At 40.2% G+C, this 14255-nt stretch overlaps 1 protein-coding gene across 2 annotated transcripts in view; it reads left to right on the top strand.

Annotated features, from left to right (window-relative positions):
• NIPAL2 (NIPA like domain containing 2) overlaps positions 1 to 14255 on the top strand; it is a 50133-nt gene that overhangs the window by 15790 nt on the left and 20088 nt on the right. The window contains exons 2-3 of one of the 2 annotated variants that reach the window (XM_056484102.1): positions 2082 to 2150; positions 7016 to 7187. In XM_056484102.1, coding sequence (XP_056340077.1) covers positions 2082 to 2150; positions 7016 to 7187 — 241 coding nt within the window. The remainder of the gene's footprint in view (positions 1 to 2081; positions 2151 to 7015; positions 7188 to 14255) is intronic. The other variant, XM_056484103.1, reaches the window with a different exon arrangement.

Raw genomic sequence — 14255 nt, forward strand, 5'->3', positions numbered from 1 at the left:
GGACCTTCAGTGGCCGTGCACCAGAGGCTGTGGGCTAAAATCTTGAGCGATGCTGCTCACTGAATGCTGCTTGCACACAAGCTGTGGCACTGATGCTGTAACAGTTAGCAGAGGGAACCCTCTCACTTCCTGCATTCTTCTCTCTGAATCCCCTTGGACCCATCAGTCATGTCTTGGTGACACCTGGCAGGCAGCCCAGCACTTCTCAGAGCAGTTCTGTTGTCTGCTCCTCCTGCTGACTCCAAGCCACTGCAGAAACACAGGGGCTGGGAACAGTTGGAATCTGCTGTTTGGCTTAAATATTTGATTTGTAATAAGGCTGTTGTTTCTTCACACTTTTGGGGATGCTTTTTCTTAGTCTGGGAGCTATTTAGCCTCAACAACAATCCCCCCTCCAAGTTGTCCTGGTTTGAAGGACAGGTGTCTGCCAATAAAGGCAGAAGCTTCTCTTTGAAATGGAGAATGTAAACCCCCTCCCTCCAAATTATTATTATAATTTTGAAATTAAGGGGCTCTCAGGCAAATATATGTGCATTAGGAATAACAGTTCTTTACTAGGAAAATTAAAACAGAAATGCAGTATTACAAAGAACAATCCCAAACCTGACAGAGTCAGAATACAACCTGACACCCTGTCAGTCAGTCAGGGTGTTGGTAGCAGTCCCATTAAATGGTGGCTGCATCCTCCTGCTGGGGCAGATGTGGTTCAGCTGGAGCAGTGCTCCTGTAGAAGGTGCAGTTTTCCTCTGAAGGTCCAGGGATGATGTGGAAAGGTCCAGTTTTCCTCTGGAATCCAGTGGAAAGAAGGTAACTTGCTGTCCAAAATCTCAGTTTTTATCTAGGTAGGAAAGGCTTGGCTGCTCCCCTGGCTGGAGCATCTCCCAGTGGGATGATGTAATTTTATCAGTCATACAGTGGGACTCAATGGGCCAGCAGCAGATGATATCTTCCTGGAGGGAGGATGGGTTTGGGAAAAGATAAAGATGATTGCCCCAGCTGGTTTAAAGATGGCCCATTAGCAGATAATATGTGCCAGGGAGATAAGGAACCACTGCCCCACCCAGCTTCAACAGATGGTGATGGAATACACACTTCTGGCCACATCAACCCAACACACAAGTGCTTTTGGGACAACATGTTGCTCTTTATAAATGTTGGTGTGGCTGGTAGGCACTGCATGTTCAGAGTTGCCCAGGGACCTTCTTGGATAAGTATCATGAAACCTGAGTGTAAGCACAGAGCTGGATGCTGTTTACAGCCTGGAAACAGTTGTTATGCTGGGTTATATTACCATGACCTTGTTTATAAAAACTGATGGTATATTTGTCTTCTCTACAAGCTAATGGGGCTCCTCACAGCACTAGAGAAGTGACCTTGAATGGGTTTTTAATACACTTAGGACACATTGCAATCCATGTGTCAGAACATTTTGAAAGTGGACAAGGAGCTCTATCAAGTACCTGTTGTTTGACCTTGCTGAAATAGCATCTTTAAATTACTTATTTCCAAAATAATGAATCCTGCTTGAATGTTTTTAATTTCTTGGCTTCATAGAAAGCTTGCAAATCTTACTGAAAATTAGACAGTCTGATTAGGAAATTATTTAATGAAATAACACAACACATGAGAGAAACTGTCAGGAGACCTCTGTTCCTGGCTGCCCTGTCAAATAGTTATCTTGCATGTTAACATGTAAGATAATTGTGTTCCAGTAGGCACAGTTTGATTGCTGATGGCTTTCCTTCTGGATTATGTAAAAATCAGGTCCTTTTTTGGGGGAAAAAGCCCTGTCTGTGGTTTTCAACTGAAACCTGCCTAGTTTTGTCTTTCATGAGATTTAAGAAGGTGTTTTACTGAAGGACAGCAAAACCCTTTCTATTCCCACTTTTTGACTACTTAAGCCCTAGTCAATGATTCAGAGGTATTTCTTAGCACTTGACTCACTGCAGCCTGAAGTCAGTGACTGAAAGTACAGTAATTTGGTTTTGGTTGGATTATAATGTGCTATCAGAAAACCACCATTATATTGTTCTTCTTAAAATAGTAAGTATTTTTGTATTTCTTTGTTTTCTGATTTGCAGACTCAGCTCTTGGGAGTTTTACTTGCTGCTGCTTCAAATTTTCTGATCAGTGTCTCTTTGAATATACAGGTATGATATGGTTTCTCTTTATTCAAAGTTTATATTTAGCACATACTTACATTGCAGTTTGAGTTTGATGAAGTTCAAAATGCAAATTTTGTTGCATTTAATAAACCTTCTCTCTTTCATTAACTAATCTAGCAGTGCCCTGCTGTAGTTGCTAGGAGCTGGGAGTTGCTGGGAGCTCTCAGCCTGTTCTGTGCTGTGACTGTCATACAGGAATGTCCTCTTTTTAATGTGCCAGAAGTAAATTCCAGCTGTGAGTCACTTGTGGTCCCACTGAAGCTGGGAGTAAGGAAGGATAGTATAAGAGACAGTATCAAAAGCTTTGCTGAAGTCCAAAAAGATTACATTAACTGGCTTTCCTAGGTCAGCTGGGTGGGTTACCCTGTTACAGGAGGAAATCAGGTTTGACAAGCAGAGCTTTCCTTCATGAAGCAGTGCTGGCTGTGACCAATGACTGCATTGGCCTCCAGGTGTTTTTCAATACCTCCCAGAATAATCTTTTCCATGATTTTACCAGCACTGAAGTGAGACTGATAGGTCTGTATTTTTGAGGGTTCTCCTTGCCCTTCTTGAAAGTTGGGACAATGTTCACCAGCTTCCAGTCAGCTGGGTCCTCTCCATATTCCCAAGACTGCTCAATGCATTTGAGAGAAGCTTTGCAATTACATCAGCTAGTACTTTGAGGATTCTTGGATTAATCCCATCAGGTCCCAGAGATTAATTGGCACCCAGTGTGGGGCTTGAGAAGGTGGAAAAACCTGTCCTGATTGTATTTTGGTTGTAATTACTCTGTATTGGGATAAAGCAGTCAGTAACCATGTTGCTTGAATTCATAATGTCTCTTGGGGGTGAAGGCATTCATGTGTCTCTTGTTCTTAGGCTTTTTTGAGGTTTTAATATCTTTCTGGTCCCTAGGTTTATTTTCTTATCCAGAGAGAGCTCCAGTAGTGTCCCTAACACATAGTTTTTACAGTAGAGAGGCACAGATTAGAATAGCTATTGTGCTGGGCTCGGTGATAATGATTTGTAGAAAGTTTATAAAGCTACTGGAGTTTGTTCCAGGTATGTATGGTTTATGGTTTCTTCATCCTACCCTGTCTCCCAGTTCCAGTAGCATGTTTTGGAGGTTATTTAGTAATTGCACACAGTTTGTTAGAGGAGGAGCAGGGGATGAGGCTTTTCAGCCTTTCCCTTCCTTTCCTTCTTGTCTTTTGAATCTGTTACATCAGATTTTTGATGTATTTTGAGAATGTTCAGTTTCCCCTGAATGCCAAGGATACAACATTCCCAGTATTTAATCTGGTAGGCTTCCTCTATATGGTCTGCAGCCTCTCTAGAATGAGATGTCCAGAGAAGCTGATGAGACCCCTGACCCTGGAGTAGTCCCAGGAATGGGAAATCCTGAGTGGTGTGGAGAATGGGAGGACACAGGCCAAACTCCCAAACTCTGAAGGAATTTTCTGATCCTATGGCCTGGGACTTTCTACAGGAACAAAAACATGTAGGGATCCATCTGGAGGAATAGATCCCGCACAAGTTGAGGTTCAGGTGGGATTTGATCATTGTCACAGCCATGGTCCTCCAGCTCAGAGCACTGAGACCACCTTGGTCCATCATCTGTGTTGAAGAGGCAAAGAATGCATTAAACACCTCTGCCTTGTCCATGTCCCTGTTTGTGAGGTGCCCATCCTCATCCTGTAACAGGCTGATGTTATCTCTATGCTGCCTTCTGCTGTTGTATATCTGAGAAATCTATTTTTATTGTCCTCCACATTTCTGTCCATCTTCAACTGCAGTTGAGCTTTGGCCCCACAAATTTTCTCCCTATGGTGGCAAGCTGCATCTCTGTGTTCTTCCAGGTCACTTGACCTTGCTTCCACCGGGCACACACCTTCTTTTTTTTGCCTTAGACCCAGAAGAAGCTCCCTGTTCACCAAGCCAGCCTTCTGCCTTATTTGCTTGACTTCTGACACTGGGGAATTGCTGCTCCTGCGCCCATAGGAGGTGATGTTTAAAAAGTGACCAGCACTGACAGACCCCAGCACCTCTGAAACATTTCCCAGAGGACTTTTCTTACTAGTTCCCTGAGCAGCCTGAAGTCTGCTCTCCTCATGTCCAGAGCTGAGGTTTTGCTGCACTTTTCCTCCTGTCAGCAAAGACTTTAAGCTGGAATGTTTCGTGGTCTCTGTGGCCGCGACGGCGCCAGTCACCACGTCACTCACAGAGCTGGCAAGCACAGATTGAGGAGGGCATGGATCTCAGTCAGCTCCCTGAGGACCTGGTCCATGAATGCATAAAGACATTAAGGTTTTACTATATTGGACCCCAAAACAACTTGGGCCAATTTAGTTTTTCTTCTGCAATTAAGATACAATAATCTGAATAAACACTGTTTAAATCATAAAAATTAATGGGAGGTGTTGCCCTTACAACTGTGGTAAAATGTTGTAGGATGTCAATTATAAAATCCTTTCTGTTTTAATAATTAGAATACATACTCAGTAGAAAGTTAATTTTTTCATTATCATCTGTATCTTGTAGACTTCATTGTATTTTTAAGTCTTCTAACAAAAGTTTTTAAAGCACAGAAGACATTGTTGTGTAAATTGTCCAGAAGAAGTTTTTTTTCTAGCTAGTATTTTAGAAGTTGTACAGGTCTCATATAAAACTACTTTTTGCTTTTTAAGTAAAGGGTAGAATAGAAAGTTGTGGCATATTAAAGCTTCTGTTCATAGTAACCCAATTTATTAAAACTGGAAGGTTCTTCAGAGATTCTCTTCTATTTAAACATCATTAGCTGGAGAATCCCCTCCACAGAAAGAAACCTGCTTAGCCAGAGGTGGTAGGCAAGTTGAGATGACTGCTGCCTCTCCAACAGGAATTCCAACCAGCAGGTGGTGACAGTGCTAGGACAGGCTCTGGGAAAACCTCTGAAGTTGAAGTGGAAAGGTGAATTGAAGAAAAGTGAATGTGAAGTGGAAATTCAGTCTAGCCATAATAATGAGGTTGTTCAGATTTCATAGAGAAACCCAATGGCTCTCATTGCTATTTGACAGAAAATTTAAACTGGATTTTTTTTATCCTTTAAATTAGGTTTTTCTCTATTTAGTAACAGTATCTTCTAAATATGAATAATGACTTTCCCTAGATCTCAACATTTATTTTCACACTACTATTAACTGGGCAGGCCAAATTTTTTGTTCTGACCATATAGTCCATTATCCTGCTTCTCTTCCCTCTAGCAGGTTGTCTACTAAAGAGCAGTTCATCATTTGCAATGTATTTCAGCTGATTTATAAACAGCCTCCACCTAAATACCATTTGCCCACATTACTGTGCATAGAAGACATACATCTGGAGAAAGAAGGCTGTAGGACAGTTGCTGAGCTCACCTTCCTGTGTTTGCTGCACATCTTTTCAAACTCACTGTGCCCTCAAAAGTTAATCCTACAAGAATCTGGGGTGAAAATACATCTTAGGATTCAGTTAAAAATTTTTTCCTATTTAATTTTTGGCAGAAATGTGGATTCTTGAATAATAATTTGAATATTTTTTAATATTAATTTGTATCTTTATTTTGCTTCTTTCGTTTCTTTGTTTATAAAAATTGAAAATCCTGGATGTTACTGTGAAGAACCTCCAGGTCTGTGGCTCAAGTTTGATTTGCATTTGCTCTTTTTCTTCTTGTAGGGCTAAACTTCTTCCTAGAATTTCATACCCTGAACATGTTCCACAGCACAAAGCTGCAGAAATATGCTGCACCTTCTCAACAAGAGCACTGGCTAAGACTGTGGGGTACAACAGACATTGCTGTTTGTCAAGTAGCCTACAGAGAAGGATAGGAATATGAGGAAAATCCTCTATAATATCCCCAGGCTCTGCAGAGACTTCTAAAATCAAATATCAAGTGATGGAGAAAAAAAGTCTTTTACCACCATTTGTACTGTAACAACTGTATCATTTGATTTCCACCTTTTTTTGACCCATGTGCAGAAAGGCTGGAGAGTAATTTGAGAAAGGAAATGATAATCTGCAAAATTAATTTGGTAAACATTGCATCCTTCCCAGTTATGACACTTTCTTGATGGAAACTGCCTGGACTCTGTTTCAGAAGATCAGTGTGATCAAAGACAAATTGTCTTGCTAATACAGGTTCTTGCTGTACAGCCAGAGAGAAAACAATTACAACTTTGCCAATGATACCTTTTTCATGTAACAGGAAGTGTTGATGAAGTATTACTTGAGTATATGTTATACTTGTGCCAACTGTTTTCTTTAGAAAATAATGCTTTACTTATGATCTCCTTTTAAGGTCAAACAGGAGACTGTAGCCAAATCATAAATTCTGTGTCATTAATTTAGAGTCCTCCCTTCCGAAGACGTGATTAAGTGCTGCCTTTTTCATTTTGGAAGTGTATTTCTGGTGAGGATAGGTTTCACAGACAGGAACGCCCTGTTGCCTGCTCCCCCTGTCCCAGTTTGTTGCCACAGTTCTGATTCTGCCCCGTCTCCTGCCTTTGAGTGTTTCCAGATCCAGAGCACAACTGCTGAGCTTTGCTTTGAGACAAGAACAGATGTGTGCAGTGATAGCTAGGAAGCACTAGCTAGTATTCACTTAGCATTTTTCAGGTTTATTCAGAGGCCTAATTTTTCATCCCTTTCCACCATGGCTAAGAAATCACATCTGAACAGCACTGAGTTAACGCAGAGCTCTGCAACAACAAGCTCAAAGTCATGTTTAAAAAGAAAACCTTGACACACCTGGAACTTGAAGTTGACAGCCCCCTTAATTACTCCACTTTTGTCAGACATAAGAACACAATGGGATTCTTTCTGTTCATGCCTGTTGTTAATAATTAATTTTCCAGAAATGTGCTCATCTCCGACTGGTTTGCCGGGCGGAGCAGAAGCCCTACTACAGGAGCAAGCTGTGGTGCTGTGGGATTACCCTCCTGGGGCTGGGAGAGCTGGGCAATTTCACAGCCTATGGATTTGCCCCCGTTACTCTTGTGGCTCCACTGGGATGTGTTTCTGTTATAGGTGAGACAATTTGCCATTTCTTGCTCGGGTACTGCTTTAATCAAATGCTTGCTTCTGGCTAGAGGAATAATACCACAGAAACTGCAGCAGGAGCACAAGAGGAAAATATTAATGTTGTGGTTTAAAAAGAAATTAGTCACATAATTACATGAGCTGACAGTTTGACAAAAGACTCTTCTAATACATTTCTTTTTCCACGCTTTGTGCTTTGCGTCACTGCGCTCTGCTAGTCCTGCCCAGTGCTGTAGCAGTGGTGCCAGCTCTGCAAGCCCCCAAGGATGGGGACTGGCATCCTGCTGCATGCACGGAGCTGTGCTCTCATCCTGAGTACCTGCAACACGTTTTCTGTGTCACCATCATGCCAAGGGGTCTCTGCTGCCTGTTCCCTGCCTGTCACCACGATTCATGCTGATGTGGGCAAACTCGCTTGATGCTCCACAGTGTGTGACAAAAAGGGCCTAGAAATTTCCAGAAATGTTTAGTACATTTATGGACATTATTAAACATTGTTCCTTTATGTGCAGATTAGTTGGACTTTGGCTGAAGTGATATGACCTCACTCTTTACTTCATGTGGGGTGTTTTGCTATTAAGGTGCTCAGGTATGAGATGTCTCTTTCTTTGACAAAGTAACACATTTAAAAATATGTCTTCATGTTGTGCTCGTGTAAAGCAGGGTAGACAGGGCAATATTGTATGGAAGCCATAAAAACAGGAATTCAGGGTGCAGCTGCATCCCTTAACCTGGTCACTTCACATCCACTGAAACACCCAGGACTGAGAGATCTCAGCAGTTCTGAATGTGTTCATTTACTTGCTATTGGCAAGTGATGACATTTCATGGTCTCCAGCTACCAGTTGCATGCTTGGAAGTGACATTGCAGTGAGTGATTCTCCATGGGAAGGTAGAAAAGATGAAATATCTTCCCAGTTGCCTGCCTAGCTGTAGTGGAAGGAAACAGCTAACAATGTGTAGATGCACTTAGAGAGAGAGGGGGAAGAAACTGCAGGCAATTTACTGTAACCTTTAATGTTAAACTATTGCAGAATTTCAGATATAAAGCCATGTTAGTTCATCATAGTAAGAAAGAGTTTTCAAAGAAAGGGATGACATATTACCTGAGATGAAAATGTAAATGAATATTTGCATATCCCAGTGTGATTTTGTTGGCAGTAGTTATATCTGTAACAATTGTAGGCATTGTCAGACATCTCTGAACATCAAAGAATATTGGCCAATCTCATTTGTTGTCCAAACTGCATAAAATGCAAATATAGAAAATTAGAGAGAACAAGCAAAAAGCAGTGAGTAGGAAGAAAAATCCCAATATTTATTAAAGTGAAAAAGATGAGATCACATTTAGAGTTGATTTCTATCTGAGCAGATTCCTTCTTTGCTTTTGCAAAACGCAAAGAAATGTTGCACCTGATGATTCCTTCATTCTCCACTTCTCTTACTTATAACCAATATCAAGAAACCATTTTCCTAACTTATGGTTATGTTTTACCGAAATTTTCATCCACTTTTATTTATTTTTTTTTTTTAAACTGGCCCACAATGCTCATTCTGGAAGATCCCAGAAAGCACTTTAACATTTTATATTTCATTCCCATAAACCAGCTGACAGTATCCATTTCATAGCCCAAACAATAGAAATATCTGAAATTTTATTTAGTCTAGCAAACATTCCCTTAAGGAAGAGCAAGTAAAAATTGTGTAGACAGCCAATTACAACAATAACTTCCCAGTAACACTTCCTACTACAAGATACTTTCCCATCTTCTGAAATTAAAGCCAGGGAGAGAACATCCTTTTAATTTTAAAAGAGTTTATCATTTAGGGCAGTGACAAACTGCCCAAGTCACATGTGCATCATCAGCAAAGGGTAGTTTAGGCAGCCAGGTCTTCCAGTTTTAAAGATCAAGAAATATTTTTCTCATTAAGTTGTGACCTCTTTTAAGTGGTGGAGGGTGGCCTTTGCAGAATCTAGCTGACAGGTTTTTTTGAGGTATTGTTGAATGTGTGTCTTTCATAAATTAATTTTTTTTTTAATGAACAAATTAAGTACTGGATAACAAACTCCACATGCATACCTGAACCCTAAGTCCAACCTTCTGAGAAGCATTTTGTTCCCAAATTCAGTGTCACCATGTCCCATATGGTAAGGGCTGACTCTGACATTGAAATGCAGTACATATGGTGTGCTGAGGAGAAATGTGCTTTGCAGTGTGTCCAGGCATCGAGGGGATTCTCTGCAGGTCTCTGTGACTCTGGGTTTGCAGGGAAAGTTTCCTTTGCTTGGAAACCAGGTTTGGAGGAGGATAAGGCAGACTGGAGTCTCTGCCCAGAATGGATTTGGGCTGTACCCAGTATATATCTCCAGACTTCTGAGAAGGGAAGCATCTTAAAATAGATGGAGCCAACATCTATTATGCTCTGCTACCACATTTAACTACATCCAACTGAATGTTGCACTTAACCCGGTATCAATTAAACAGTGAAAAGTTTGGGCCTCTTTCTGTTGAGCTGGATTGTTCCAGTGTCTTGTTTTAAAAAGAATACAGCACAAAAGATCATGAATTGGCATGGCACCAAGAGATTTAAATTTTTTTTTAGGATTAAGCTAGAAAAACTATCTTTTGCTTCGTACACAGTGGAAGTATTTCTGTGTGTGGTTGCAATGATGCAAGCTCTACATCTGTTCAGGGTTTTAAATAGTTTGAGAAGACAGCAGTTGTTTTCTTCAAGAGGAGAAATTAGTAAATTTTTAATTTAAAAGTGGAGGAGTAATACATGTTTGATGTGATCATTAAGAAACTTTCTATACTTAAAAAGTAAAACTCATGTTTTACACGTAGCTTGGGTAATTTTAGGTTGCAGTGGTTTTTAGCTCATCATCTTGCTTTTGCCTGGAGAAATTACTTGGGGATGGAAAAGGTGAAGAGAGGCCAGTGGCTTGGAGATAATTTCTTCTGCAGTGTTCATCGTTCTGTGGGGAGTTGTTTTACACTTGCCTCACTTAGCCTGACATTGTTAAGATCCTTTTGCATTTTTAAGTGCTCCTTGTAAACAGCAGTGGGGGGCTTTAGGCTTTGAAAAGTTGTATTCCTGATGTACTTTAGGAAGATTCTCAGATACTCTTGTAGAAATGGATTTCTCCCACTCACTGTAATGTAACATCTTTGAGGCCCAAGAACTTGGAGTTCTGAGGACTCTGTTACTAATGATATCTAGGAAACATTCACCAAACTATTATTTAAAATACTTTACTTGTACTTGTCTAGAAGGTGCAACAAAAGGATTTTCAGGGCTTTCCTTCTCTCTGCAGTGTGTATGTCCTATAACCCAGGTTCCAGAATTAAGCTCACCTTCATGGTCTCTCTTTTGATTAGTTTCTCAGATGGGGAAAAATTTTTCATATTTTGTTCACCACTTTTCCAGTACTAATCTTTGATCATGTTAGAAAAGTTACAGGTTCAGTGTGCAGGACAGCTGTCAAGAGATATCTGTAGTGTCTTTCTTTGTATTCAGTGGAGCATTAATATCCATCCTATAAACTAGGAATAGGTTTTAGAAGTCAGTTAGATGAAATAAAATTTTTCCCAGGTATCATTTGAGCTGCAGCAATTAAATGAACTATGTAAACTCATCATTTCTCCAGATTTCCCTGACTCAGTGGCAGACTACAATAGCTTGTGTTTGGGGATGGATTGAGGCATCTTCAATTTTTTCAGTACTGGGAGGGTCCTGAATCAGTTTTAGATGATTTTACCTGACTGAGTCTGTTAAGCTTAAGAAAATGAACATTTAAAGCAAATATGAAATTTTGTGGGTTGGTTTTTGGTTTTTTTTAACTGTTGGAGAAGACAGAAGTAGTACAAGCAGTCTGTGCATTTATGAGGAGAGCACTAATCTTTTAAAATAGTACATAAAGCTCATCTAGGAATCAAAAAGGGGAAAAGAAAGGATAGACTAATATTTGAAGTTATGAACAGTTGTTACAAAAGCTATTTAGTGTAAGATTTGACTGTAAAAAAAAAAGTAAAATCAAATTCATAAATGGCTTGAGTATCAGGAAAACAGCTTAATAGTGAAATACAGTGAAACAATTTTGCATAGGAAAAATAAATCATGCACACTCACTTGAGTTTTTATGTCTGGATGGGACAAAATACAACGAATACATACTGTGAATCAGTATGTATTTTCTATCTTTTACTTCTGTTGTGTATTATTCCTTCCTTAAAGAAACAAACAAAACCCAATCATTACTGCAGCCTTCATGTCTAGGAAGCAGAGGAGTTATTTTGTGAGCTGGATTCTCACCATTCATTGTCTGCTAGTGGCAGAACCCACACATCACACTGCTCTTTAATTCTATTTGTGCTGGAGAAAACCTACATATGGAGATAATTGTAAATGATCACTCTCCTAAGAGAATGAGCTATGAGTAGCACTATTACAGCCCCTCCTCAAGTCACTTAATTGCATATCATGCAAAACCTCAAAATTTTTAATCACTTTTTCAATTTACATTGAAATTCACGTGATGCAATGAATACACCTTCATTCAATAATGTGAATATATGATCATTCAATATATAATGAATATATTAATTCAATGACTTTTAGGTAACAATTAATCTCCTGAACAAACTCTTTTCCCCTATTTCCCATCCAACAGTTTGTATTTATCATGATTTTGATGTAGAGTCAAATCATATTTTCCATTGGAGTTTCATGAGCGTTAAGAAAGGCTGTGTTGTATAGATCCAACCATTTAACAGGATTTTTTACTTCTCAAATTATGGATATTAACATAAGCATGCAATCAAGGCATGAAACAAACTCAAGGATTACATTAGGATGTGTTGGTTCTGTGATGTTTAATCTTTGAAAGATCATCTCACAGATTTTCTGCCCTTCTCTTCATTTAGCAGGCTACCATTGTCACTGGGAAGGGGAGTTGGATCTCTGCCTATTTTTGAAAGTTTTACCTTAACAATTAGTGAAAAAGCTAAAAGTTATTCTGATTCACCCAAAAGTGCACAAGTCTTCTCAGATGACCAGGGAAGCAGTCTTTGCCTTCATGACTTGAAGGCTGATAATCCAGACCTAGGGCTGTCCATGTGCTGTATTCCCAAAGTCAGTGGTTCAAACCCAGCAAGGCTTCAGAACTATGATAAATTGCTTGTTTTGTTGCTGAGCTACTGGTAGCTTACTCTTTGACATTATGTTTTGTCTGCATTTCTGTATTGTTGTATTCTATTGCTAACCAGTTAAAAGAAAAAAACAAAAAAAAAAAACAACAAAAGGAAAACTGTTTCTCGCTCTGACATAGATGTCTATCTCTATGGTTTTTTTCTTAAAAAGAAAGCAAACAAAAAACCCATTGCAAAGATATATTCATAATTTTTGGTGCAGCAATTCCCCAAGTTCCTCAGTTTATTCATTTACAGACTTAAACATCATGTTCAATTAATTTATTTCTCACATCAGTATAATGGAGGAGGAGGAGGAGGAAGCACAGTTTCTTTGGAGAGAGAACAACAGAACTCTGGCATGAGAAAGGAAAAATTGAGTGGTAGGGAATTAAACTTACACTGTGGTGATGGGGTGAAATCAAGGGGAAGAGGAAATATGGGGGTATCACTGGTAGAGAGGGGGAGAGGTGGGAAGATGTGAGACACATCACCTGTGATCTGAGGCAGGGTGGGAAAGGAGAGGGGAGTTTCAGCAGGTCTGCATTTAAGAACTGATTTTGGGATACAGTAAGGGCTTATATTCATATGTCTGCTAGGCTGAGTTGTTATCCTCTGGATGCCCACTTACTCTCCTGCAAAGAGCTCACAGATGCTAGGATAACTCAGGTGAGAAGGAACCTCAGAAAGTGCCTTACCCAACCTCCTGCTCAAAGCTGGAGGCCTCCCAGCAGAGAGGAGAGCCAAGAGTGTGTTTGGCCTTTTTCCACATTGTCTTGAGTGACCTTTTCAGGAGGAGTTCAATGTCTTAAGCAACTGAGTGCACCTGAGGTTGTAAGTGGGAGCACAAAGGAAGAGGAGCAGAGTAGCTGGGAGGGGTGTGGATTTCTCACTGGGCTCCTGGGGAGCACTTTGGTGTCTGTCATTTGTCTCCCCAGCCAAAAAAGCAGCAAAGCCAGCAGAAGGCAAAACTGGCAAACACCAGCCTGAATTCCCAGGGCTCCTTTCATACCCCTCCTCCCTGACCCATCTGCAACAAGACAGTCACCTCTTGGTTTCTTTGCTTTAATCTGATTCAAGCCTACCTCAAAAATTGAAGAATGGGGAAAACTATGGGTCAAATCTGAGACCTTAAACCCCAGAAAACTAACAATAGTAAAGTTAAAATATCACGTTCTCTTAGCCATGCTACCATAACTTGCTTAAAATTTAATCCTGGACATAACAGGCAGAGTTTGCAAGGCTTCTGATCAGTCATGTTTGTCTTCTAGCATCTCATCAGGTCTATGTAAATGTTCTCTGCTGATTCTCTTAGGTTTACCCCATTTCCTTTTCTTCTTCACTTGAATGCAACTGGAGCATTGGCAGCTTACCCACAGAGAGAGTTGTGTTTTGTGTTCAGAGTATCTCCTGGGTCTCTTTGTCCTCACCTTGGTGTTCTACCTCCACTCCTACTTCAGTTTTTTCTCTACTCCCAGAAGGTCTAATATGTGTTCCTAAAACCCCTCCTATTTTTAGATTCCTCTACATATTACTCTACATCATAAAGAGTATTAATTATACATAGATTCTGTAAAGCTCATGATCTCTGCTGCAACACCAGCTATCTCTGGAGACAGAGCTTGCTGCATTTGAATGCATTATTAAAACAGAGTGACAAGTTTCATTATCTGGCTGCATTCCAGCATCTCCTTGTGCCCACTGCCAGCCTCAGAGGTTGTGATCCCCCTAAGCTGACACTTGGGCATAACTCATCTTACCTCAAATTGGATGCCAAAGTGGAATTGCATTTACTAGACCACTGCTGAATGCAGAGAGCCCAGACATGGAGTACTCAAAACAAACAAAAAGAAGAGCAAAACAATCA

This window comes from Oenanthe melanoleuca, chromosome 2 (genome assembly GCF_029582105.1).
Source record: "Oenanthe melanoleuca isolate GR-GAL-2019-014 chromosome 2, OMel1.0, whole genome shotgun sequence".
In the NCBI taxonomy this organism is placed as follows: Eukaryota; Metazoa; Chordata; class Aves; order Passeriformes; family Muscicapidae; genus Oenanthe; species Oenanthe melanoleuca.